The following is a 26,277-nucleotide window of genomic DNA, read 5'->3' as shown; positions in this document are numbered from 1 at the left end:
AAAAAACTAAGTCAATTTTGATTGAGACAGTGGTGTCAATTTGCAAAAAATACCATTATCTTACAATTCATTTTTGCTTGAATAACCAATCAGTTTTATTCAGACTTTACATAATAAGCTGATTCTAATTAGACTATAATTGAAAAATATATGGGACTGAACATCTGCCTAGTCCTAGTAAGAGACTCCTTCGCAGTGTGTATTCATGAATTCCAATGAACATAGTCGCACAATATTGCTAACTGACTGACGTTTAAAATATAAACTAATGAACCTAACTCAGTTATCTGAAGGTATTAAACTCATGACAAGGCCAAAACGTCTCAGTTTGCATCCTTGACATTCATAGACGATAACCCCTAAGACGTCCCGAACTAAAACGAAACAATTGCTTAGTACTCCCTGGGTAAATTCAGCCTGTAATATAAACTAAAAATCAAAGAATTTCCACAAACGTCGTATATAAATAATTCGTTTTGTATATTTGTCGGAATTGTATACTTAAAAATCTCAGCAGTTAAAATGAAATACGTGTTCTTCAGGGAAAGCGATGGACTGAACTGTCCAGAGAAACTTTATAGTTATTTATTTTCGATATATATAATTTTATCCTTAACGACTTTTGTATACTTGATACCCAACTAATATTTTTACACCGTAAAAGCCTTGATGAAAACACTGGAAAAGAAAGTTTTAAAGGTGTATTCATTGCATAGATCGAGGATTATTCCCAGAAGCTTAAAAACGTTATGAAACATTGCAAATGTTTTATCTGTGCACCAGTAATAACAATATGAAGCTGTTGACGAAAATTTACTTCCTAACACACCTAATTACTAATGGTGTCATTTATGTTTAAGGTTGTAACAAAGTACCTTCAAATTGTACATCTACAATTTCATTACCAAATTATCTGCTGAGAATTACATCGAATAAACACAATAAGACTTACCTAGACAATGTTATCATAGCATTTAACTGTAATATGAGTGTGTGTTATCTGACCAAACAACATACCAATATTTGTTTGTTTATGCTTATTTGATTATATGAACCTATGCGTCATAAAGCTTCAGTCAACATGTTTCATTAAAAACTAAGGCCTCGTATATCTCATTCTTTTCTAACCTACCAGACAGAAATGGAATAATTTCACAGAAGTTGGTTTACAAGTTCATGACTAAATGTGATAATGAGGGACAATTCATAAAATAGTTTGTATAATCTATCTATTAATTTCTCTCATTCTGATTGGTCAATAGGTACGCAAACAAGGTGGAAACGGATTGTCATAAACAAGGGGGACAGTGCAGAACTGTAGGTCATATATTTTGGGGTGGTAGGAATGTTTAATCTATCTTTATGAGTCACTAGATCATCCAGAGTTCTTTCTCTACATTGCCTAGAATCAAATTTGACTAGGGTAATATCATAGAAGTTGAAAAAGTCAAGTATACTTTCAAAGAACAAAAATCAAGAAGCAAGGCGTTTGTATATCTACAATCCACATAATTATACATTTACTTCTTTGAAAAATATTAAAATTTAATAGACTTTACCTTTCTTTTCTCTTTTACAACTATCTTTATTAACCACTTTAAACAATCTTCCACGAAAAATCAATATTCACTTAGTGAACGAAATTCCATTTGATTCTGGGACATGAAGGCAATTGTTCAGAGTAAAAATGTTATCTATTACGTGAAACAATTATTTCTGCTTCACCTTTTTATACATTTCACAATTATATCATCAAGTATACATGGACGAATACCAAGGCTTCAAGTGTATTCAACAGAGTTTAGTATTGATGAAAATTGTCAAATCGGTACAGAAATTGGTACAATAAATGCAATCGTGCTACCAAACTCCATGTCTTCATCAATAACACATTCATCTTCAAATGAATTTGGACAAATCATCGCGTTAAACTATAAATTGGGTTCACCTTCAACATTGTTTAGTGTAGATGAACGTAAAGGTTTATTGGTTACTAAAGCTGATATAGATGCAGAAGCGCTATGCTCCTACGTGACGACCCTCAGTCCTGATCATATAAATAACAATGATGAATCAGATTTGAGTAAGTCAACTATTCTAATAAACTATGACGTTATTGACCATTAAATTGATTGTAATAAATTATTAAGCATCGAAATAAGATTATTCGAAAGATTGTTCATTAGAAGATAGTTTTTTGTTACAGATTGCTTTACTTTATGCAATGACAAAGTCCTGATGATAAACGGTGATTAGTGGAGTTAAGGTATTCCCTGAGTAATGCAGGTATCACTGATGGTTTCGGATAACTTACTTACTTACGCCTGTTACACCTCATGAAGGAGCATGGGCCGCCCACCAGCATTCTCCATCCAACCCTGTCCTGGGCAAACCTTTCCAGTTCTTTCCAGTTAAAATTCATCCATTTCATATCTGCTTCTATTTCCCGGCGTAGCGTGTTCTTTGGCCTTCCTCTTTTCCGCTTCCCTTCCGGATTCCAAGTCAGGGATTGAGTCGTGATGCACATTGGTGATTTCCTTAATGTATGTCCGATCCACTTCCAACGTCTTTTCCCAATTTCCTCTTCAGCTGGAAGCTGGTTTGTCCTCTCCCATAAAACGCTGTTGCTGGTAGTATCCGGCCAATGGATGTTGAGTATTTTGCGTAGACAACTGTTTATAAATACTTGTGTCTTCTTGATGATGGTTGTAGTAGTTCTTCACGTTTCACCGTACGGTAGAACTGTCTTGACGTCCTTATTGAAGATTCTCACTTTGAAATTAGTTGACAGTTGTTTTTAGTTCCATATGTTCTTCAGTTGTAGAAATGAGGTCCTTGCTTTGTCAATCCCCGCATTTACGTCTGCATCAGATCCTCCTTGTTCCTCAATGATGCTTCTTAGGTACGTGAATGTTTCCACTTCTTCCAGCTTTTGTCCATCAAGTGTGATTGGGTTGGTGTTCTCCGTGTTGTATTTGAGAATCTTGCTTTTTCCTTTGTGTATATTGAGGCTTATCGATGCAGAGGTTGCTGCTACACTTGCTGTCTTCGTCTGCATTTTTTCGTGTGTATGAGAGAGGAGGGCTAGGTTATCTGCGAAGTCCAAATCATCTAAACGATTCTGAGATGTCCATTGTATTCCGTGCCTCCCTCAGATGTCGAAGCCTTCATAATCCAGTCAATCACCAGAAGAAAGAGGAATGGAGAGAGTAGACAGCCTTGTCTGACTCCGGTCCTTATTTGAAATGTATTTGTCAGCCGTCCTCCATTCACCGCTTTGCACTATAGTCCATCGTATGAGTTCAGGATAATGTTGACAATCTTCTCGGGCACTCCATAGTGTTGAAGAAGTTTTCATAATGTTCTCCTGTCTACACTGGCAAACGCCTTCTCATAGTCAAAGAAGTTGATGTATAGTGATGAGTTCCCTTTAATTGATTGTTCAACGATGACCCGTAGTGTCGCAATCTGGTCTGTGCACGACTGATCCTTAAAGAATCCAGCTCGTTGATCTCGAAGTTGAGCGTCTACTGAGTCTTTCATCCGGTTGAGCAATACTCTGTTGAAAACTTTTCCTGGTACTGATAACAAACTGATGCCTCTGGAATTCTCACATTTGCTCAGATCTCCTTTCTTTGGTATATTGATGAGGTATCCTTCTTTCCAGTCCGTTGGCACTTGTTCCTCTTCCCAAATCTTCTTGAATGGAAGGTGAAGCATGTTTGCAGTTACTTCAGTGTCCGACTTCAGTGCTTCAGCTGGTATATTGTCAGGTCCTGCCGCCTTCCCACTTTTGATTTGTCCGATGACCATCTTGTTAAATTGAAGACTGACTTTGACGAACCACTGGGTTGAGACTCAGTGGCTTAATATAACGTGATTGCGGAGAGATATTAAAGTTCTGATTTAGATTCCCTGTCGGGTAGTAAATGTCCATTACTGAGTAGTTCCAAACTTTTTGTTTTGTCAGCGGTTGGCTAAACGTCATTTGGCGATAAAATCTATCTAGTGATCCCAAATGTAAGTTACCAACTGATATCCACAAAAGTCATACAATATGACGAAAACAACAGGAATATTAACGATAAATGTAGTGCACTACATTTTAGGTTCACAAATATCGCCTTAGTCGAATCACTTTTTTTAAATGTAATATTTTTCATAGCATTTTATATTTAACATGGTAAAACAGAGCCATTATTGATTATTGTAGTTCGTGAAAATGTATCACTACCCAAATAATAGTTTAATATGAAACTACAGTGAACTATACTATGTAGATAACCTGTCATTATGTAGTATTCAGTCTCTAATATATATATATATATATATATATATATATATATATATATATATATATATATAACTGGTAACCTCACTGTTTTCAAGAGAATGAGACAAAGAGTGCGTATGGCTTGATAAGTAAGAAGGCTATTTACCTTGAACAAGAACCTGAAAAATAAAACTATAGATAATCACAATACATTGAACCTAAGTGAATATTTCATCATTTTATTTTCAATATATTCAGAGTAATTTCCGTCTCACTGACTATTGATCCAACAAAAATGAACATCAGACAAGAGTAAATAATAGTTTATACTTAGTGACATTCTATCATGTTAACCCATTACAAATATACTCTCGATCTTCTATGTCTACTCTTTGCCTTCTCATCCATTTAAATATATTCCTTTTCTTTTACGATTCCATATTTTCATGTAGTTTGTCTATAACACCTACTAGATAGTTAAGTTATTAGTTTGCACAAATAGAATACACTTTTCAACTGACCTGTGCAATCATATCCATTTTACATGAAAAAATTCGAATAATACTGCAAAATTTCAAAGTTTTACGCGTATGAATTAACGATTTCAAAATTAGATTTTATGTATTCATATCCATTAAAAAGAAGAGTGGTTTCCTTTCTGTAGGATGTTTAAATATTTGAAGGTTAGCCTATTGCTATACTTCGTTGCTTATATTTAAATATTTGTAGTTTTCTTTTGTAAAACAATTAGAAAACAGTCTAACATTTAATAAGGACATACATTTAACTGTAACGAACAGAGTATCATTTTCTTATAATTTCTTCATATAGATCCTTACAAAAACACAAAGTGGTTTATAAGCAAAGATGGATAGTGGCTAGCAGTGGAATCCAGGACGCGCGTTTCGTTCTATTTGGGACTCGTCAGCTGGATGTACCTGCATCTCAGAGTTGATATTCACTCTGGGACTGGAACGCACTACCTTTCGCTTCAAACGTCATCGCGTTATCCACTTAGCTACTGAGTCCATCTTTGCTTACAATGCTTGTGAAATAAGGCTATATCGAGGCAATACGCACAGTATGCACATATGCCAATAAGAGACTGACCAGTTACAGTCCTAAACATCAATGGTTAGATTCAAACAAGTAACACTAAGTGAACAAAGTGGTTTAGTTCATTAGTGAATAAATAAAAAGTAAACTCCTTACATTCAAATTTTGTATATAATTAGAGCAGTTTTTTGTCAATGGAATAGCTAAAGTTGGAAATATTTCCTGTGTCTAGTGATTAAGATGTATTCATGTAACTTTGAGACTTGAAGGTGTCAGTGTTGATTGTATCTATCAAAGACTGATCTCAATTAGAGTACAACTGAAAATCAAAGAGCATTAGACAATTTCTTTACCTTAGTATGAGACTCCTCAACAGTATGTACCCTCTATCTTCGGATATTACTATGAAGTTGTCCAATGCTCCTTGGTTTCAATAGTGCACCAACTGAGATCAATCTTTAATGAATACAACCTATCAATTAAATCCATTTCTACAGAACTCTTTCAACTATGTAAATCTCCTAATGGGATATTTCCCCTTGAAATCTAAGAGAGTTATTGCTACCTACTGTTCTCTTACCATTTAATGCCAATGAAAATTTATTCACTAATTATCAACTATCGATATTTTTCAAATATTTTACGGCGTAGCTATCATGAAAGCTTTAATTTCAGTAGTACTATTAAAAAGTTAATATAGTTCCATTTACATCCATCTACAAAATTTTAGTTAAATTACATGTCTTTTATAATCAATTGTACATATTCCTATCTTGTTATGTTTCTCTATCAAAGTTTGGTCAGCAATTTAAATAACTTGGAAATAGATAATTTCTATAAACCCTCTATTCCATTAATATACTTAGATCCTTGATGAAGTCACTTCTGACGAGTCCCTTATAACAACAAAACAACTGTCCAATACTCTCTTATTTGAAATGCTACCCTATATCTTACTAGCCTGTGACAAGTATAACCTGTAAATATAGTGAGATAATAATTTTTCATAGTTGAAAGCGTGAGTCTAGCTTCAATCGACTCACGCTTTCAACTATGAAAATACTAAATCTCCACGAAACCCCTTCTGATAATAATTTTCAATGTTTATCCGTTATATTTTCCCTCCTTTAACTTCTACAAATATTATGGATTACTAAAGAGATCATCAATACTAGTAACAAATATGCCATCTCTACTGGAGGATTCATATTTTTTCATCTAAATTAATCTAGATTAGCTAATCTAACTTACTTCCGTGTACAGATAACAAAATTTTCTTTTTTCAAATTTTTAGTTAGATATATTTCCCTTTTAATGTTTCAAAACTTCTTCATCCTTTAACATTCTATGTTTCCTATCAACATAGATTTATTTATCAAGTGACTAATCCCCATTCTGTAGTATTTCATAAGGAAAAAGGCAATTATACACAAACACTGTTTATCAGTAATATTTCTTTCATAATTTCAGCATCGATTTGATAATTAGGAAAAATAATATGAAACTCCTGAAAAGAAAAAAAATTAACATTCAGTTAACTTTTAAAACTATACTCAAATAAGAACAAACAAACAATAATTCAAATTGAGCATGCAACGTATTTCTTACTAGGTTGATTATTTCCGATATATTATTGTTATCAGGTAAGAAATGTTCATGTAGGTTGGATGCTTTGAAGGAGATTAATGTAGTTTTTCGTTACTTGCTTACTTACTTACGCCTGTTACCCCCAATGGAGCATAGGCTGCCGACCAGCATTCTCCAACCTACTCTGTCCTGGGCCTTCTTTTCTAGTCCTATGCAGTTGTTGTTCATTCTTTTCATATCTGTTTCCATTTCTCGGCGTAATTTGTTCTTTAGTCTCCCTCTTCTCCTTTGGCCTTGAGGATTCCAAGTGAGGTTTTGCCTTGTGACGCAGTTGGATGCTTTCCTCAATGTGTGTCCTGTCCACTTCCAGTGCTTCTTCCTGATTTCTTCCTCCTCTGGAGTCTGGTTTGTTCTCTCCCACAGTAGAATGTTGCTGATAGTGTCTGGTTAACGGAACCGAAGTATTTTGTGTAGATGACTGTTAGTTTCCTTTATATACTGACACCAAGTGAGAAACCATTGATATAATCTCTTTGAATGACGATAAATAGACAATAGAAATGCATGGTGATCACACTATATCAGATTAAAATCTAGGGCAGTGTATTTTAGTCCATTGGTTCTTTAAAAATTGCGTACCCAACACTATCTGAACTATAGGTTTCTATTTCACTTCTATAAAGTAACCAACTAAAACGAAATAACTGTCCAACGACCTTGGTTTTCAATGATTCTCATGCTGGTGTCAGTTACCCAGGAAAGGTTAGGTCGATCAATATTTTAGCCTGATATTATGGCATGAATTTGCATAACACAACTTCATCAGATCAGTTAGGTTATAGTTGGTTAAAACTTGCAAAATATTACGTTCAAGAAAGTAACAGTATAATGCTATTTTGTTCAGTATGTGACCAAGGCTATTTATTACTACAGATATATAGGTTAGAGAAAAATTAGTCAAGAATAATAACATACATAAAAGCTTTCAGAATGTAACTTTCATTGTTACACAGTTCATTAGATAAAGAGAATATATCCTTTAGATAAAGATGTCAAACTGTACGTCATGTAAAAGCTTCATTGTTCACTATTCTGTGTCGCATTTGTAACTCTTCTACTTTCTAAAATAGAGCATCAAAAAAATCTGTGTATCAAAATAAAATGTGAATATTCTTAAACCATGATATGTTGAAATATAGTACTTATGATGAAGCCCATAGCTGATTCGCTTTGAATAATTTGTTGTATTTTTAAGTTAACTGTGTATCTACAATGATGATAATGACATATAACCAGTAATGGGAACTAGTATATGTAACCAAGGCAACGAAAAGCTATTAAAATAAACCTATAAAAGAGCTATATAAATGTATTACTAAAAGGCACGTGTAAATAAAATAAAAAACAGTTCATTTTCATTCTAAGAAGTTTATTTTATTTATAGTACTATCGGTATTAAGAGTTAAATACTTGTTTAATTACAACCTTAAAAGTTAGTAGTTTTGAGCATGTGAATTAATTGTTGTAAAGATAAGGTACTTTTCATTCTACTGTTAGTGTATAACAAATTAATAGATATGTGTCGGCAAGATATTTCTCAAAAATGGCCAAGTATTTATTCAAAATATATCAACAAGTTATTATCTTTAACCTGATTAATATATCTACTACATTATGTCATGAGGATCTAACTAGAATACGGATATAATGGACTGAATTATCTTGAAGTTAATTAATAATAAATTAACTCACAACTGACTTTTTAGTTGAGTATTTTGAGGTTTGCTTCAGTATCTTTATCTCTAACGACAAAAACCCGTCTTGTGTCATCAGCTATAATCTGCTCACTAGTGACTGGCTCCAAGATGTATTTCCTGGAGTTCTAGTGAGAAGCAGTGACTAGTGGAGTTCAGCCGGGTCTGTTGTGAGATAGTAACTCTTTGAAGACAATGGTAGATGGTGGCTCAATTTCGTGGATCGGTTGAAGTTAGACATTAACACCCTTGGATGCCGGTTCACTGGTCTAAAGGTTAAGCGTTCGCGCGCCCCATCGATAGGTCCTTGGCCCTAATCCCACGGGATCGTAGATGCGCGCTGTTGAGGAGCTCCATACTAGAGCGAAACGGCCACGCAGTGCTTCCAGGTTTTTAATGGTGGTCTAACATCGATTGGTCCATGACTTCAATTAAAATCTCAGATATCAACTAAAGCTATGTTACAGAAATTCTGTAACAGATTTAATCCATAAAAATTTTGCTTGATTAGCTCGTCGACGCTTGTTTTAAAGAACGTGAACTTAACTGTTAAGTACCCTTAGTCAATAAATATATTAAACAATCGAAATATACCGTTTGTTTCAATGAATTTCATTTTTTATCATACACATTCTTACTGATTATTACGATAAAATGAACCTATTTCTTTTAGTATATTTTTGAATTAACATATATACTACATTTAATAACAGAATATGTAAGGGTGGCAAATCGATTGATGAAGTAGTGAAACTTCACTATTTGAGATGGCTGGGACACGTGTTACGTATGCCCAACCACCGACTGCCCCGACGTGCAGTGTTTCATGGTGTAAGAGTAGGTTGCAAGAAAGCTAGGGGCTGTCAGACCAAAACGTGGCACAAATCCATGAAGTCACTGACAAGTGGACTGAGCCATGCTAATAGGTGTAGACTACCTGATTGGGATCGGCGAGATGATAATAATCGGTGGTTAGAGACCTTGAATGACATGACTCAAAATCATTTGCAATGGCGAAGGTGCATCCACTCTTTGTGTTCTGCCAAATTCTAATCTTCTGAATTCTTCATGTCCCTTTCTTTTTTCTCTTTTCGAATTTATTTTACTGGATTATACTCCTTCAATAACATCTTCAAACCCTAATCTTTTGGATTACTGCTTATATTCTTACTACTTTCACCACTATGGCATTTGAGTCGACAACTGGATCTATGTGCTAATGTGGTATGGCAACTTGAACTGATGTACGTACGGACGAAGTTCTACGTTGTGACTGGCTGACTGACTGAGAATATGTGTAATTTTTGGATTATCGTGATAGAGTGGAGGTTCACTTAGTCAGATATAATATCTCATAAAAATTGATAGGCAAATACATGACCTACACTTAACTTGTTAGCCTTAACTGTTATTTTAGATTTACTGTAAGTAACCACTTACATTTATTCCGCAAACGATGTTACTTTGGTTATTATTAGCTAAATTAATGCCAATCTTTTCAAGCTGATGTTAACAAAATGATTTATTTAAAATTATAACCATTGTTAATCTATTCAAAAGAATCTAGGATTTCTATAGTAAGTTTGAATTTTCAACTTTATTGGCATTCGACTTTGCTCTCAGTGAGGGTGATGAATTATATTAAATGGGCTGATAAAGACTTTAAACTCATCACAACTATTGACATAATCAATTGTTCTCTTTTAATATGACATTATTTACAGCAAATAATTTTGAAACGAACAGTGTCATATTGGAATGGGACAATCTTCAGCCAACAGGTCATATTAATGATCTAAGGTTCTTCGTGAAATGTTTTGTCGTCTTTTCTATCACTTCTTCAAATATCTATTTAGACAAGATTTTATTCGAAAAATGTACAGTGACCAAAATGTGTTCTATTATATCATTAAACCCCTCAGCATACTTACATTAGTATTAATTAACAATATCATTGGAAGGAATTACAAAAGAGCTCACTAAATATTTCTGTTTTTTTGACATTTCCTTCATAGTTAATCATTCATCAAATCCACAATTTCTGTCTGTTATTCTATTTCATTTTTAATTATACCTAATTACTAGTTCTATAAACAAAGTGATTCATAGAACCCTTTATTTATTAGTAGAAAAATAACTTTAGTATTATTATTATTATTTTAGACTAGAAAAACATGGATTGATTAAATTAATTGATTTTTGGAAGAAAAAATATCTTAACGACTATTTGTTAAAATATTTTTTTCAGTGTTATATTTTCTTGTTTTCAAAATAACTAATCAAAAACTATATGACTACTAATAAGGAATCAATATTAATTTTAATAGTTGAGATCATGAATCAGTTGAAGCTAGACCACCATGGAAAACCTGCAAGCACTGGACGACCGTTTCGTCCTATTATGGGACTCCTCAGCGGTGCGCATTCACGATCCCGTCTCGCGGCCGTCCAGTGCTTCCAGGTTTTCCATGGTGGTCTAGCTTCAATTGATTCATAATCTCAACTATTAAAATCACTATAATATTCACAGAAAACCATTCTGAGGATAAATATTAATTAAATAATTTCAAAAGGGTAACACCTATTAACGTAAGAGGTTAGAAATTATTGATTGTATATTGGTTAATCAATACCAGTAAGATACATTATTTATTTTGAATATAATTTCTGACTGATTAGTTACATATTCCAACACTCTTGTGATGATATTTGGTTTAAGACTCTTACCTAGAACCATTGACCCTAAATATCAGCACTAAGTTACTGAGTCATAATAGATGTCACCTGTTCAGTAAATATGTTATGTGTGATAAGGTAAAAAAAACTTTATCGACATACATTACACATTTTCAACCACCGCCTACCATAACTAGCGATGTTGACTCCTGTTGGCTTGTGGCAGGAAAGATGTATGGTTCTCAAAATGAAGACCTGGTATCAGTTCATTAGGTCATTCACTTTTAGACTGAGCAATATTGAAAGGTGTAGACCATGTAGTTGAATTCCACGTGATTACTGTGGCTAGTGGTTAGAAGTTATTATTATTATTATAAATACTGCTACAACTAATACCTCTGGATTTATCTTGTTAATCTAATTTCAGTGTGTGAATATAGTGTACAAACTCGAACCAATACGAATATGTGGGATAATCTGTGTTGTATAGTTGATTGACTTATACATCCTGCTTGAAATCTGAAGTTGTTGTTATTTTGAACTAATCTGATTAGTTTCTAACAGTAGATGATGTTCGCAAATAAATTTTTATTACTGCCAACTTTTTTTTAGCTGATTAGGTTTCGAACAGTATCTCATTTTAGGATGTGAAATGCCTAGTCTGATATGTCAATCGTCTGTTAAACTCAATAATGTTATCTTTAATAATCTGATACAATTTAAGAAATGGCAACTACAAAATTTGAGCTGTACATGAAAATTTACCAAGACGTTGATAACTGGTCACAATAAATTTATATGTTTAGATTTAGCTGTTAAATGAACGGTACTATTAATTTTTTGAAGCCACAATTATGATTTTCAGTTGAAGTATCAGTGTGTTTTGTGTTTTAATTAGACAGGGTTTATAATTGAAATGTAAGATCAATGAATTTAACCAAATAGAACGAAATATGATTGTAAAGTTAATCTTACTCTTTAATGTATATGCAGTAGTTTTGACTGTTGAGTTTCAACCACTAGAAAGCACATCTAGGTGCCCAGCTTGTAGTCCTGAAGCAACACAAGTTCATACTTCCCTACAGATTTGATTATTATGAATCCTGCTCAAAGTATTTTCCATTCAAGTATTATCAGTTAATATCAGAAAGGGGTTTTTGCGGATATTGTAGTAATTTAATAGTTGAGATTATGAGTCTAGCTTCAATTGAGTCATGATATCAACTATTAATCAGCATATGCTCACTAGTGACTGGCTTCAAGAGGTATTTCCTGGAGTTCTAGTGAGAAGTAGTAACCAGTGGAGTTCAACTGGGTCTATTGTGAAATAGTAACTCACTGAAGACAATGGTGGACATGTTGCTCAATTTCGTGGATTGGTTGAAGTTAAACATTAACACAGTTGGATGTCGGCTCAGTGGTCTAGTGGTTAAGTGTTCGAGAAGCGGGACCGTGGATATACACTTCTAAGGAGTCTTACAATAGGACGAAACGGCCGTCCAGCGTTTCCACGTTTTTCATAGTGGTCTAGCTTTAATTGTCCCATGATCTCAACTACTAAATTACTATGAATTACTTTTATATGGTCCTAATTTTAATCACTATTTGGAATATCCTTAAGTTCATTTAAAACGTAAATAATGCTAACCAACCTTTTCAGGGACTACATAAATTACAGTACATCTCAGTGGTGTATATAGAGTTTTTTATGTTATTAAGTGGTTGGAAGTATTTAACAAGAGAAATCCTAGGCTGAGGTTTCGCGTTAGTTAGGACTCATCAGAAACCCATACCTGAGAACTTGAGGTAATCAATGAGCCGTGGTGAATACCAGTCTGCATCACCCAGCTTCAAAGTTTTGCATGTTATCACTGAGAGCCGACTGACCTCTTGTGTATCTGATATATTTACAACGGGTTGACCACTACTCTATGACCAGTAAATTTTATTTAGTTATTAACAATGTTGACATTACAACTCCATACCATGGGATACTAGACAGTTACTTTTTCTGTATTTAGAACCCCATAACAGCTTGCAACCATTCTCAGAAATGTTACTTAATCTACAGTTGTAACAAACACGATACTTTCCAGTCCCACTGTATAAACTCCTAAATGCAAAACCATCATCTAATATATATCTAGTCAGTATTCAATATATACTAATTGAAGTTATAAACAACTAATATTGATAAATTACTAGTAATAATCGGGAAATTATATATTTTATTCTGAAACCTATTTGTCTCGGAAAAATGCTGCAACTGGATGACATTATTCCATTCTAACTGTATATCCTAGTTTTAAGTTTAAAAACAGACTTGATAACCATCCTATTAATACCATTCGACTACTACTTATTTACAATATCTATGACCTACAATAATAATCATCATCACTAATATAAATAGGCAACTGGACACAGTCTAAAAACAATGTGACAATCATTATATTTTTATAAATTTCAATATTCACTGAATTTATTTCTAAGGGCAGAAAACAAAATCGAATTCTATAATATGTCTGCCTGAATAGACTAAAGTGTTATTAACTAAAATCATATGTCAATAACCTACAGAAAAATATACAACACAAGACTAACAAATTTTTCTTAAACCCCTAACTTTGCTTTATGGTCTAAGTGCGCGCTTTATGGGGAAAAACAACCAATCGTCATCTAGTTATTCATGAGACATATTATATTGATTTAAGGTCAGTTGTAAATTGTGAACTCCCCACCCTCATTATGAGTTTACTCTAGTATAGTGTAAATCATGTCACCTTTGACCTCTTATAGATTTCATGAATTTAATTAATTCATGTTATAATTATAATTCTACGGCTTCACATTGATTGGTGCATGAATAAAAATAGCGTAAAGATTTACTACAAGAGAATACTACCTCAATGGTTCTACAAATAGATAGTTTATCTGTAAATAATAGAAAAACGAATTTAACAGTAATGGACAATGTTATAACCGAAGTGTAAAAGTTCCACAACTTGATAATTTAGGTGTGTTAATCATTCGATTTGAGGTTGTGAATCCAAAAATAACATGCCTATGGTTGAGCTGGAAATTCCTGATTTCGATCTCATTAAAAGTTTATAGGTGCGAATTGCTGACAAATCATAAACTCGGAAGAAACAATTATCCGGTGTTAACTAATTTGTCAACGATTAGATAACTGAAATTAATACCTGATAAATACCTTATTCGGTATAACAAAACAGAAGCTTAGAATTAAAAGCCAAACTGATTTCATACTACCTTGAAGGGAATACTAACTCACTACTGTACTTAACTAGATAACACTTGAATGCAAATAACTGTAAATTGGTTTTAAACAAAAGTTGAATAGAAGAGAAACATTATATTGATTATATATTTGATCATGTTATTTAAAAGTAGATCGACTAAAACATGAACATTATTTCAGTAACAGAAATTTTGAATTGTGTACCATTCGACATTGTTTGGACCGTTTTTCAAATACACAACACAAATATTACAACAAGAGTATTTCCAAATATCCCAGTTACTATTATTTTAAGATGAAAAGTGTAAAAGCTTGATATTACTGAAGAAACCAGTACCTTTACGAAATACGAAATAATTAGCCAACTAATGAAAAACTGACCACCATATTTCAGGAAATCTAATATCATTTCATTTCATCTTAAAATCAAGCAAAATACAAATTTACTGTATGGTCAGTGTAAACTATAGTTCCAGTGTAAATAAACACAACTTTCTAAGTATTTAAACAAACTTGAGAACTGTAATAATTAGTTATTATTCTAGTAAACATCTAAAGACACTAAGCTGTTATTAGTTATATTATTTGTTGAAGTTTTAGAACGCTCTAAGATAAAATGTTTGTAAACATATTTAAACAGTTGCATTTTTCCCGTTTAAAAAAATGATTGCACTATATTTGATTATCCAAGGGAACTTTTAACTTTTTGACCAAAGATAATAGTTGGTGTATTTGAGCTCAAATCCACTCAGACCTCTTCTAGATTTACCTTTGGTTCTAAGATCAGATAAAGGAGGAGGGTTAGACATGGAGCTTACAACCTGACCACAGAGAAAAAAGCTTTGCTGAAATTCACTAACCAAAAAGCCCATTTAAACTTTGCCTTTGAAGTTGAAGGACCTTCATTTAGAAGAGTTATGATGTCCACACTACGTAGGGGATCGTGAGAATCACTCAACTAACTGCAGGAATGAAAAGATACAAACTGGTTGTGCTTGAAATAATCGAAACCAATTGGACCCAAGTTGGACAGAAAAGGTTAGTTTCGAGAGAGATGTTGCTGCTTTCCGGTCATAAACAAGCCTCGCATAAATAGGGAATTGCACTGACTTTGTCTCAGGAAGCACGCGAAGCACTTGTAAGGGTGGGAAACTCATAGATTCAGGATCACCAAAGCCTCCTTCAAAGCAAAGAAGGAAGAGATTACGATGAATGTCATTTGCTACCGTGCATTTACTGATGGTAGCAACGAGGACGATAAAGACCCTTTTTATGGGAGGCTGCAGTCAATCGTAAAGAAGTACACAGGAAAGGACCTGATCATTATGGTGGGAGACATAAACACCGAGATCTGAAAAAACAACACTAGGTTTGGAGACGTGGATTGAGAGGAAAGAACAAACATGATGAGAGATTTGCAAATTTACGTGCTTTCAACAAAGTGGCTATAGAAGGCACCATATTCCCTTACAAACACATACATAAAACTACATATGATTCACCGGGTCACACTACAGATTACCAGATCGACGACATCTGCAACAGTAAAAAATTCCAGAAGGTCCATGGAAGACGTAAGAATAAGGAGCTAATTTCGCTTCACATCACCACCTAGTGGTGGTCGATACGAAAATGAAGTTAAAGAAGCAACGGACAACCGGCGAAACATTATTACAAAGGTTCAATACAGCTTTTCATCGAGATACTTACAAGCTCGTTGAATTCAAGAACTTACAGAAACAGGTCCAAAGCTTTAGAAGGTCCACTTAAAGAAGGGGGACATGCTATGGAGAACAATTGTAGAGGGGGTATTTACTTCAGGAAGTGCCGGGACACAATACTCAACATCATAAGGAATGGATCTCTATCGAAACCCTGGACAGAATTTAAGGGAGCAAGAATAAGACAGGAATCAACAACAACCGAACGAGAACAGAGAAATTCAAGGCACAGATGAATACACAAAGGCGAACATGAGAGCGAAGAAGAGTATAAGAGCTGATAAACGGAGATATGTGGAATACGCAATAATGATAAGAGGAAAAGCCGTAAGATGAGGAAATATGAGACTTCATTAAACTATATGATACGACGAAGGGGCTAGCTGTAAAATATAGTAAGACAGAGCGATCCACAAGGAAAAAACGGGATACCGATCTCTTAGTTTTAGGAACAGCTCGGCAGGTGAGTAGAGCATTTTGACGAACTCTTGAATAGACCAACCCCAAAGAACCTACTGGACATAGAAGCAGTACACACAGACCTTCCTATAGATGTCACTCCATCAACGATCGAAGAAACCAGGATGGACATCAGACAAATCAAGGGTGGGGAAGTAGTAGGACCTCACAGTATACCATCTGGAGCACTCAACTCAGACATAGAGGCAATTTCGAACATGCTCTACATTCTATTCAGGAAGATTTGGGAGGAAGAACAATTGCCGACCATCTGGAAGGAAGAATACCTCATCAAGGTTTCAAAGAAAGGGGATCTCAGTAAGTGTGAGAACTACAGAGGCATTACACTACAAAAAGTACCAGGAAATTTTTTCAACAGAATGTTACTGAACCGGATGAAAGACTCAATAGTCGCTTAACTTCGAGATCAACACGGTGGGTTCCCTGAGGATCAGTCGCGTACAGACCGAACCACGACACTACAGATCATTATTGAATGGAACTTTTCACTGCACATCAACTCCTTTGAGTATGAGAAAACATTTGTCAGTTTGCGTAGGAAAACCTTATGTAGTCTGCTTTGACACTATGGAGTGGAGTACCTAAGAACATCATCAACATCATACGGAATTCATATGAAGGGCCACACTGCAAAGTGGTGAACAGAGGACATCTGACAGATTCACTCCAAGTGAGAACTGTTAGCCCAAACGTAAATCAGAATTTTCAACATAACACCAAGATATTTCTGTTGTATACAGCTGAAACTTGAAGAACTTTTACAATATACTCTGTTCGCCTCAACAATACAGAATTTTTTTTGAAGGTTTTTCGATAAAGTTAAATTTTTGTGAATCAAATGTTGAATTTGATACTAGTCATTCAATTACTTATTGTGATATTTTATTATGCTCCTCTGTTTAAGTAACTTTAGATAGAATATAAACTATAATGGAGGTTATTCATTTCATAGTTAAAAATATTTTTTTTATACAATGGATACAGTCATGTCAAATCTCTGTTGTTAGCATACCTAAACAAGCATGTCTTTCATGTGTTTACCATTGGTAACAGTAATAATTCTGCGTTGCTGTTTGTAGTTAGATGGCACCATCCTACATTCCCACCGTTCTTAAAAAATAAATTGGTAAACTTAAATATCATTCATATAATGATAGAAGTTAACTATATTACTGTAATTTTATTACTTCTATTTTAAGTTATTTTATAGAATTTTTTAACCTGTTTCATATATAAAAATTAACAAGAATTCCTAGTTCTAAAGTCTCAATAGGATTGAGAGTTTGTCAGTCAGTCACAACGTAGAACATCGTACGCACGTACATCAGTTCGATTTTCCATACCACATTAGTACAGAAATGCAGTTGTCAGTTCAAATCCCATAGTGGTAGAGGTAGTAAGAGTATAGGCGGTTTGTGGTTTCTTATTAATGTAACTTATGCGAAGTCATCAACACTCATTATTTCAATTCTAACAAATCCATACGCTGTTGGTATACAAGTCTAATAAATATAACCAACGTCAGATCTTTTATTCGAAATCATCATACCATTTCATTCGATTTAATCAATAAAATACAATGTAGCACTGTATAGTACGAATCTATAATGCAGTTTTCATCGCACTGCAATACTGCGCTTGTCAACATATGTCTTCGTTTCAGGGAATGGTATATTAGCTATTCTGTACTGTAATTACATTTCTATGTTTAGGCCTTCGATAAAATCATTTAATTTCGTAATAGATTGTCTTGACCATTAACCTGATGAAGTAAGTTATGTACATGAAATCAGTGCATACTGTTTTATTCTCCTTATTCTTATTACCTAATATGTCAATATAAACGATCAAATATTATGTAATCTTAATAGTTGAGATCATGAATCAATTGAAGCTAGACCACAATGGGAAACCTGGAAGCACTGCACACCCGCTTCGTTCTATTATGGGACTCCTCAGCAGTGCGCATCCACGATCCCGCAAACGGGACTGGAACCCAGGACCTTCATTCTCGCGCGTGAACGCTTAACCTCTAGACCACTGAGCTGACATCCAACGGTGTTAATGTCTAACTTCAACCAATCCACGAAATTGATCCACACATCCACCATAGTCTTCAGTGAGTTACTATCTCACAACAGACCCGGTTGAACTCCACTGATCACTGCTTCCAGATTTTTCATGGTTGTCTAGGTTCAATTGATTCATGATCTCAACTATTAAAATTGCTAAAATCTCCACAAAACTCCTTCTGACATTATATAATCATTTAAACATTTCTTATTTTGTCATCATCATCATAATTATTATTAATAGCACCAGTGATAATAGCAATAGTAGTAATAGTATTATTACTAATATTTTGATTAGTAATTATATTTCTTTTGAAGAATTAAAGAGTATTGATGCTTATGTTCAATAGTATGAACCATTTTGCTTAGTTTATGTTTCACTTTTTATTCAACAAATTTAGTCCTCAATCATAATAATAAATAGTTTTAAGACTGTAATAAAATATTCAAATGTACATATTGTACAAATGTTTGTATATTTTTGTAATCTCATATGAATATAATACAATGTATACATAGAGCTTAGAAGTATTAGTCAATGAAACAACTGTTATCTAGCTCTCTTTAAATTACATTATGACTAAGTTAGTGATAATTTTGTTCATTTACAGATTCATTTTCTTTTTTTTTAAACTCTCTATTCCTTTTTCCCCTTTTGGCATACGTGTGTGTGTTTTATTTGTTCACATAAAAAGTAATATTTCGCATAGTATATAAAAATTTATTTTCCCTATAAGAAAATATTATATCCATTTATTAATTTATTTATCCATTAACTTTATAATTTCATTTATCATTGATCGTTTTTAGCTTAGTGTAATAGATAAGAAGTACTGTAATTAGTTACTTTAAAGTTAACAAGATTTTATATTGACTAAGATGTACACTTTTAAGTAAGTCAAACATTTATGTCATATCGAATCTCGAGAGTGTGGGATCGGAGATGCGCACTGCTGAGGAGTCCCATAATAGGACGAAACGGCCGTCCAGTGCTTCCACGTTTTCCATGATGGTCTAGCTTCAATTGACTCATGATTCCAACTATGAAAATACTGAAATCTCCACAAAACCCCTTCTGATTTATGTCATAAACATGGTAATTTAAACAATATAAACTTGAATCAGTGAATGTCAGTACATTGTATTGATGATAAAAAAAGCTAGAAATTAATATCACTGATAGTAAACAGTACATAATGAAGTTAGTCCAATATACACAGATAAGTATAAACAGTAATTTACTCTGAATGAGCAAAATTTCTAATCACTGTATGTCAATTCATCTAATAAGCTTTTTTGATTCTGATTTTCTTTGTATTCTGCTAAACAAATACAGTGTTGGAACCTGGTACATCTAAGAATAATCGTAGTAAACCTATACCAGTAGTGGATCACATCAAATGTAATAGTTCTGGTGATTTGACAGTCCATTTTGATGTTAATGCTGTACAAATCGATGGAAGTCTTCGAGCAGTTCATCATATTGTTGTTCGTATACATGATCTTAATGACAATGGACCAAAGTTTGACCAAATTAGATGGCATAAACGTTTGAAAGAGGCACTTTATCGAGCCGGTAGGAGAATTGATCTACCAAAAGCTAGAGATATTGATATACTTGCTGAACATAGTAGAATAAATTATCGACTTGAATCATGGCATAATGATGGATCCAGTTCAATTATTCCTTTCAAAAGTCCTTTTAAACTGGAAATCAGTAATTCAGGCCAACCGGGCTTAATATTGACTGAAGATTTGGATGCAGAAATGGAAACAAGACATAGGTTTGTCTTAGTTGCTTACAGTCCGAATGTTATTGATTCAAAGAACAAATTGAATGGTCAGGCAATTTCACGTGAATCTCGTTTGGAAATTGATATCGAAGTAGCAGATATGAATGATAACGAACCCAGATTTTCATTCACTGTATATAATATCAGTGTAGCTGAAAATACATCAGTTGGAACTGTCATTTATGAAGTAAGTAATTGATAAACTTTACATATTTATTTATGACATCTATCAACCTGTAACTAAATATTTTTCATCATGGATTGAAACAAACTTAACCGTATTAGGCAAAACAGTGATTTCAAGTGATCAAACTTATTACCTACTCTGACTATTTTATCATATCAAAGAGAGAGAAAGAGAGCTGGCAACTAGAATACTAGAGGATTTTTTTTTAGTTAGGCTTACTTTGAAGAAATTAAAACCTTACAGAAATGAATTTATACATTTTTACTAAGTAATTAAGGTTGAAATGATACACTAAGCCTTCTACAAAGAGAACTAAAAACCCTAACTGAAGAGTAAAATTTATTTCTTTACATCACAACTTAGAATATTAAACTGAAAGACAATTATCATATTGTTGATATTCATTAACTTCTTGAATCGGATCTGAAAGATGGTATTAAACTGTGACTAAAAACTGTTATCCCATATTTTACTGAAGAAAGGTAGCATCAGTCATTTTATACCATTATTAAAATAACAGAATAATGTCTCCCTTGAATTCCATCACAGTTCATTGAAAGAATGCCTACATTTTATTCACAATATGGCTGAATTTGCTCCACATTTTAATTACACTTCTAATCTTCCTCTTACAAACAATGAACATTGAATCATCAGAGCTTCGTCTACTAGAAGGTAACTGGTACAGTTATTGATCAGAAAGTTCCGGTAAATAAGTTGCAGGATAGTCTTTAAAAATGTAGCTAATTTGTTTCCATTGAGTCACATCAGCTCTTCACTTCAATCCATTCCCGTTAGCTGAAACTTCTAAAGTTTTTGTCATTGTTTGCCTCAGAAGAACGATAACTTAGTAAGATTACCACTGTCCTATACTACAAATCTCAATATAATTGATGAGTTTCTGAAGAATCCCTCATTTATTTTTGCCAGAATTCCTTTTCAGTACCTTTAGTGCCATTCATATACTGTTGTTCACCCAAAAACATCTCAGACTTTGTCAATTAGTGATATAGCCTTTAACTTTAAAATGATGTATTATCAGTTAGGTTCTAAGATGATAAGGGTATAGGAAAGAAATCCCTTTCAATTTTGTTTGCTCTATCTGTCGTTTAGCTACTTTCCATACTTTGCGACAAATGTTTATCAAAACTCACCAATTTCTACGAAAATTAGTTGAATGACCATTGAACATTAAGGAATCTTATACACAAATTAGCTTAGTTTAAGACTCCTAAGCTGTGTGCGTCAATAACCCCAAAAGGGGATAGAGACCATAATCTTAAAATCTCATATTAATGATCATAATATACAACCAGGGAATCTTTAATAATTGATTACAGTTCTTATTCTCAGTCAACTAACGATATCATGTTGTCTTCGCCTAGTGAAAGATAGCCACCTCACTATAAATTTTGGTAAATTTTTGTTCTATTGCTTTCAATTAGAACTTCGAGTGGTCCATTTCGAAAGTAATGAACACCAACTGAGTCAGTCATTAGTATTCACACTGAAATATATTCCTAACTAAACAAGAGTATTAAAGAATGATATGATATTTCAACTGTGAGACTATAAAATATACTAGTGAATGTACAGTCTATTACACTTAAAATGAATCCTATGCGTTGTCTTAATAGCCAACATTAATATTCAATGTCATGTAATGCATATAAGAGTTAGATGATATGAATAATGGATTTTTGTAAGGTTAGGCTGCAAGGATAACCACAAAAAAATACATAAAGTTTAAATAGCTACAATCTTTGTTAGTTCTTTGGAACATAGGATTAGTCTGTCCTCGTGGATAACCAACACAAGTTTGACGACTATATTTCTATGTAACCACCAAATTTGTTTTGTTCTTTTAGTATTGTTAAGTATATCACATAATTCGATAAGTACACTTTTATTGAAATCTCTATAGCTTACTAATTTCTAATAATTAAGTACTCTGATATGAAAATATCATTCATTTGGTGATTTGCATAAAGCTAGTGCTAACAAATCCCAAAGTAACACTATATTTACAACCATTATTGTAATGTCTTTAGAGTGAGGTTTTGATGGATGAATGGTTGTAATTCATTAATTTGATTGGCTAACATAGCAAAAAACACGCTGAATAAAACCTTGCGATAATAGTCAGTATTTCTGAGCTATTCCTTCAAACATAAAATTTGATCTGCATAGGTTAGAAATGTCTACCCGTTTTATTAATATCCATGTATATCTTTGTCTACATGTGTATGTGTGCGTGGATGGTATAAGAGTTAAACTGATTCGTATAACATGTATCAGGAAAGGGTTGACCCTGTAAACATGACAAATGAAACAAAAACCATTCACAAAGATGAACCAGTCGGTTACTGAATTCATAAACAATGTTAGCTATATGAATTGGGCTTAGTCTAGAACAAAAACTGCAGACAAAATTCAGACTTATATTTTCCAGCTGAAAAATCTATGTAATTGATATATTTTATCCAGCTAAAATAAAATTCAGTAATAAGTAAACCTCATAATATAAAATATACACCATTACTTAATACATACTGAAGAGTTGATTTTATATTCTGAATTCGTCAGTGAACTATCTTCATAATCTGAACTGAAGTATATAAAATAATTGTTGATTGATTCAATGGTCTTGTAAGTAACACCATTGGTCCATGGTTTATATAATAGGTTCCAATAAATTTATGATAAATCAAACCAGTAGATTGTGATTTAATCGCGTAATCATGTTGTACTCGTCTAAAAATTTAAAAGTTTTGAGCTTATTCCTGTAGGAATTACAGAGTGCATGCTGTTGATGAGAGTGGGACAACTACTTGAAGTTCCCTCGTTCAAATAGTTCCTTATCTAACGTCATTTAGTGACTGAAATCATCTTTAAACATTATAAAGTTATTAAAACTCTATATTCCATTTATTTTGATGAGTATTAAAAAAAAATACCATGTGACTAAGGGGAAATATATCTTAATGTATATTTCTTTTTATAAGGTGCTTTTATGACTGCTGAACTTCATACTTTATATCACCGACTAATTTCCTTCTCAGTTATTAAGTTTGTTGTTAACAGAAGTTCATAGCTAAATAATTATCAACACTTCGTTTGTAGTAGTAGCAGTCTGTTTATAGTAATAATAAATAAATAAATATAATCAGCACCCGAAAAAGATTATATTAATTAAATAATTTAAAGCTAATTCCTTCTACAGAAAATTCAGAGTGTTGACATATTCTTTATGTGTACTGTTTTGAATTTGTGTTAGCATTTTTCTAAACACCTACTAATATAAGTATAGGGTTGTGGAGATTGTTGAGTTTAGATTGTTATCATGTATAGATCAATGTTAGACCACCGTTGAAAACTTGGAAACACTGGATGATCGTTTCGTTCTAGTGTAAGACTCCTCAGAAGTGCGCATCCACAATCCTGCACGGCGCACTCGAACCCAGGACCTTCGGTCTCGCGTGCGAACACTTAACCTCCAGACAACTGAGCCGGCATCCAACGGTGTTAATGTCTATCTTTGACCATCTTTCAATGTCTTATGCACTAATAAGCTTACTTTCCGTTAGTCAGGTAATATATCTGTTCATAATATTTTATTCCATGAATACTATGGCAGTTAAAGCTTCAACATTGATAATGAAAGAGTTGATTTCCTATATCTATATTAACTCAGAAAATGTTTAGTTCTCTTTAGCCTGTGATTAGTTTAATGTCTTATGTACCACTATAGTGTTACGGCATTATGGATAATATCTCAGATGAAAACTTATATCTTACTGGTTCTTAAACCAGTCAGTCACATAATATATCTGACCACATTTACTTTTAACATCGAAAGTCTGTTTTGAAAAACAGTAAACGATGGTTAGTACGTATTATATATTCAGGCCTACATGTTCGGTGTCTTGAGGAAATCTTAGTGAAGAACAATAGCATCCAATATTTCAGAGTCGTTATAAAAAGCACTCAGAATGATTTACAACAAATTACCCCCTAAATCTCAACCACTCTGTCATCAGAGTGGCAAAACTCAAAGCTCCATCTAGGATCTTTGGTTCATAAAGTTTGGTCTCATAGAAAGTAGTCATCTATATTAAGTGTTGAACTTTTAGCATGTATTAATCAAACTAACATTGAGTCTCGTGTATAACAGTTTACGAGCAATCGCTTTACAAAGTACAAAGAAGTACACCCAGAGACATCTTGGTGGCTAACAATATGGATTGAAAAGAATAAACATTAATCAGATATTCACATCTGAACCATTAAATTTTAACTGGCGATCGGTAATTGACAAGGTGGACTATCTTCAATTTTTACTGGGTCTAAACATGTACCATAATTGTGGTGCAATCACAATTATAGAATCTTGGTTGAATGATTTACAAGACGATTACTTAATATCACTACAAGATTTCAATACTTATCGTCAGGATCGATGAAGTAGTAAAAAAGTCGTGGCGGCGGTCCAGCTAGACCTATAAATGTGAACTTGTGTTTATCTACTTTTGCATGTTTTAAGTTTTTAAACGACTTTTTAAGATGCCCTCCAAAACACTTGAACAAATAGAGTTATGTTTATGTAACTAACATCTACATGACTCCCGATTGGCCATAATCTGCATTATCTGTTTTCGCTTATGAATTCACTGAATTTGGTGTTACTGCCTTCAGTGATCCATTTTCAATTATATATGGTTAGTTTAATTCATGTGACTGCAGCTTTCTTTCATCACTAGATCACCAAAATGCAGTAGACTTTCCCACTTGTTTGAATGTCTATTTAGCCTTAGTTTCCATTAATTATATGGAAGTATTTGTGACTTGTAAACGTGCTCCATCGTTTAGTTCTGATCATTGTATATTTTGTGTTCTACCTAAGGTATATGGCAAGCTTGGAAATAGTAAACGCTTACATCAGATAAATCAAGTCAAATACAGACATTATTCAGAAGAAAACATCCAAAATCTGAAGAACACATTTCGTACGACTAGTCGGGGATTGTATACAGATGATTCACTGGTGGTAATATATAAAAGAAAGATTGTATATAAGGATAAAGTACAGGAAGGAAGAAAGTTATGAAGCAATTTTAATCTCAAGGTTTAAGGAAAGATAAAGAGTGTATACATCAGCGCCATGTCACCTAGACTCTCCAACCATTGATTACGATAGTCACGCGGACCCCAACCAGGTAGTCTGCATCTACCAACATGACTCAGACTAGAAGTTAGTGACTTCAAGCACTGATGCCACGTTTTGGTTTGGCCGCCCCTAACTCTCTTCCAACCATCCCCTACACTAGTCAGCACAGCGCGTCGTGGTAATCGGTATTCAAGCATGCGCAACATGTGGCCCGACCATCTCAGTCGGTGAAGATTCATGACCTCATCA

At 33.5% G+C, this 26,277-nt stretch overlaps 1 protein-coding gene across 1 annotated transcript in view; it reads left to right on the top strand.

The window, feature by feature from the left end:
• Nucleotides 1–1,662: 1,662 nt before the first annotated feature.
• The window catches only part of Smp_129830 (putative cadherin), a gene marked incomplete at both ends in the record, with an annotated part of 62,998 nt that continues 38,383 nt past the window's right edge, over nucleotides 1,663–26,277 (top strand). Inside the window, 2 exons of the mRNA XM_018793545.1 lie at nucleotides 1,663–2,083; nucleotides 20,218–20,861. Coding sequence (XP_018648046.1) covers nucleotides 1,663–2,083; nucleotides 20,218–20,861 — 1,065 coding nt within the window. The remainder of the gene's footprint in view (nucleotides 2,084–20,217; nucleotides 20,862–26,277) is intronic.

The sequence above is a fragment of the Schistosoma mansoni genome, chromosome 1, assembly GCF_000237925.1.
Source record: "Schistosoma mansoni strain Puerto Rico chromosome 1, complete genome".
Lineage (NCBI taxonomy): Eukaryota > Metazoa > Platyhelminthes > Trematoda > Strigeidida > Schistosomatidae > Schistosoma > Schistosoma mansoni.
This window is presented reverse-complemented; position numbering and strand designations above follow the sequence as displayed.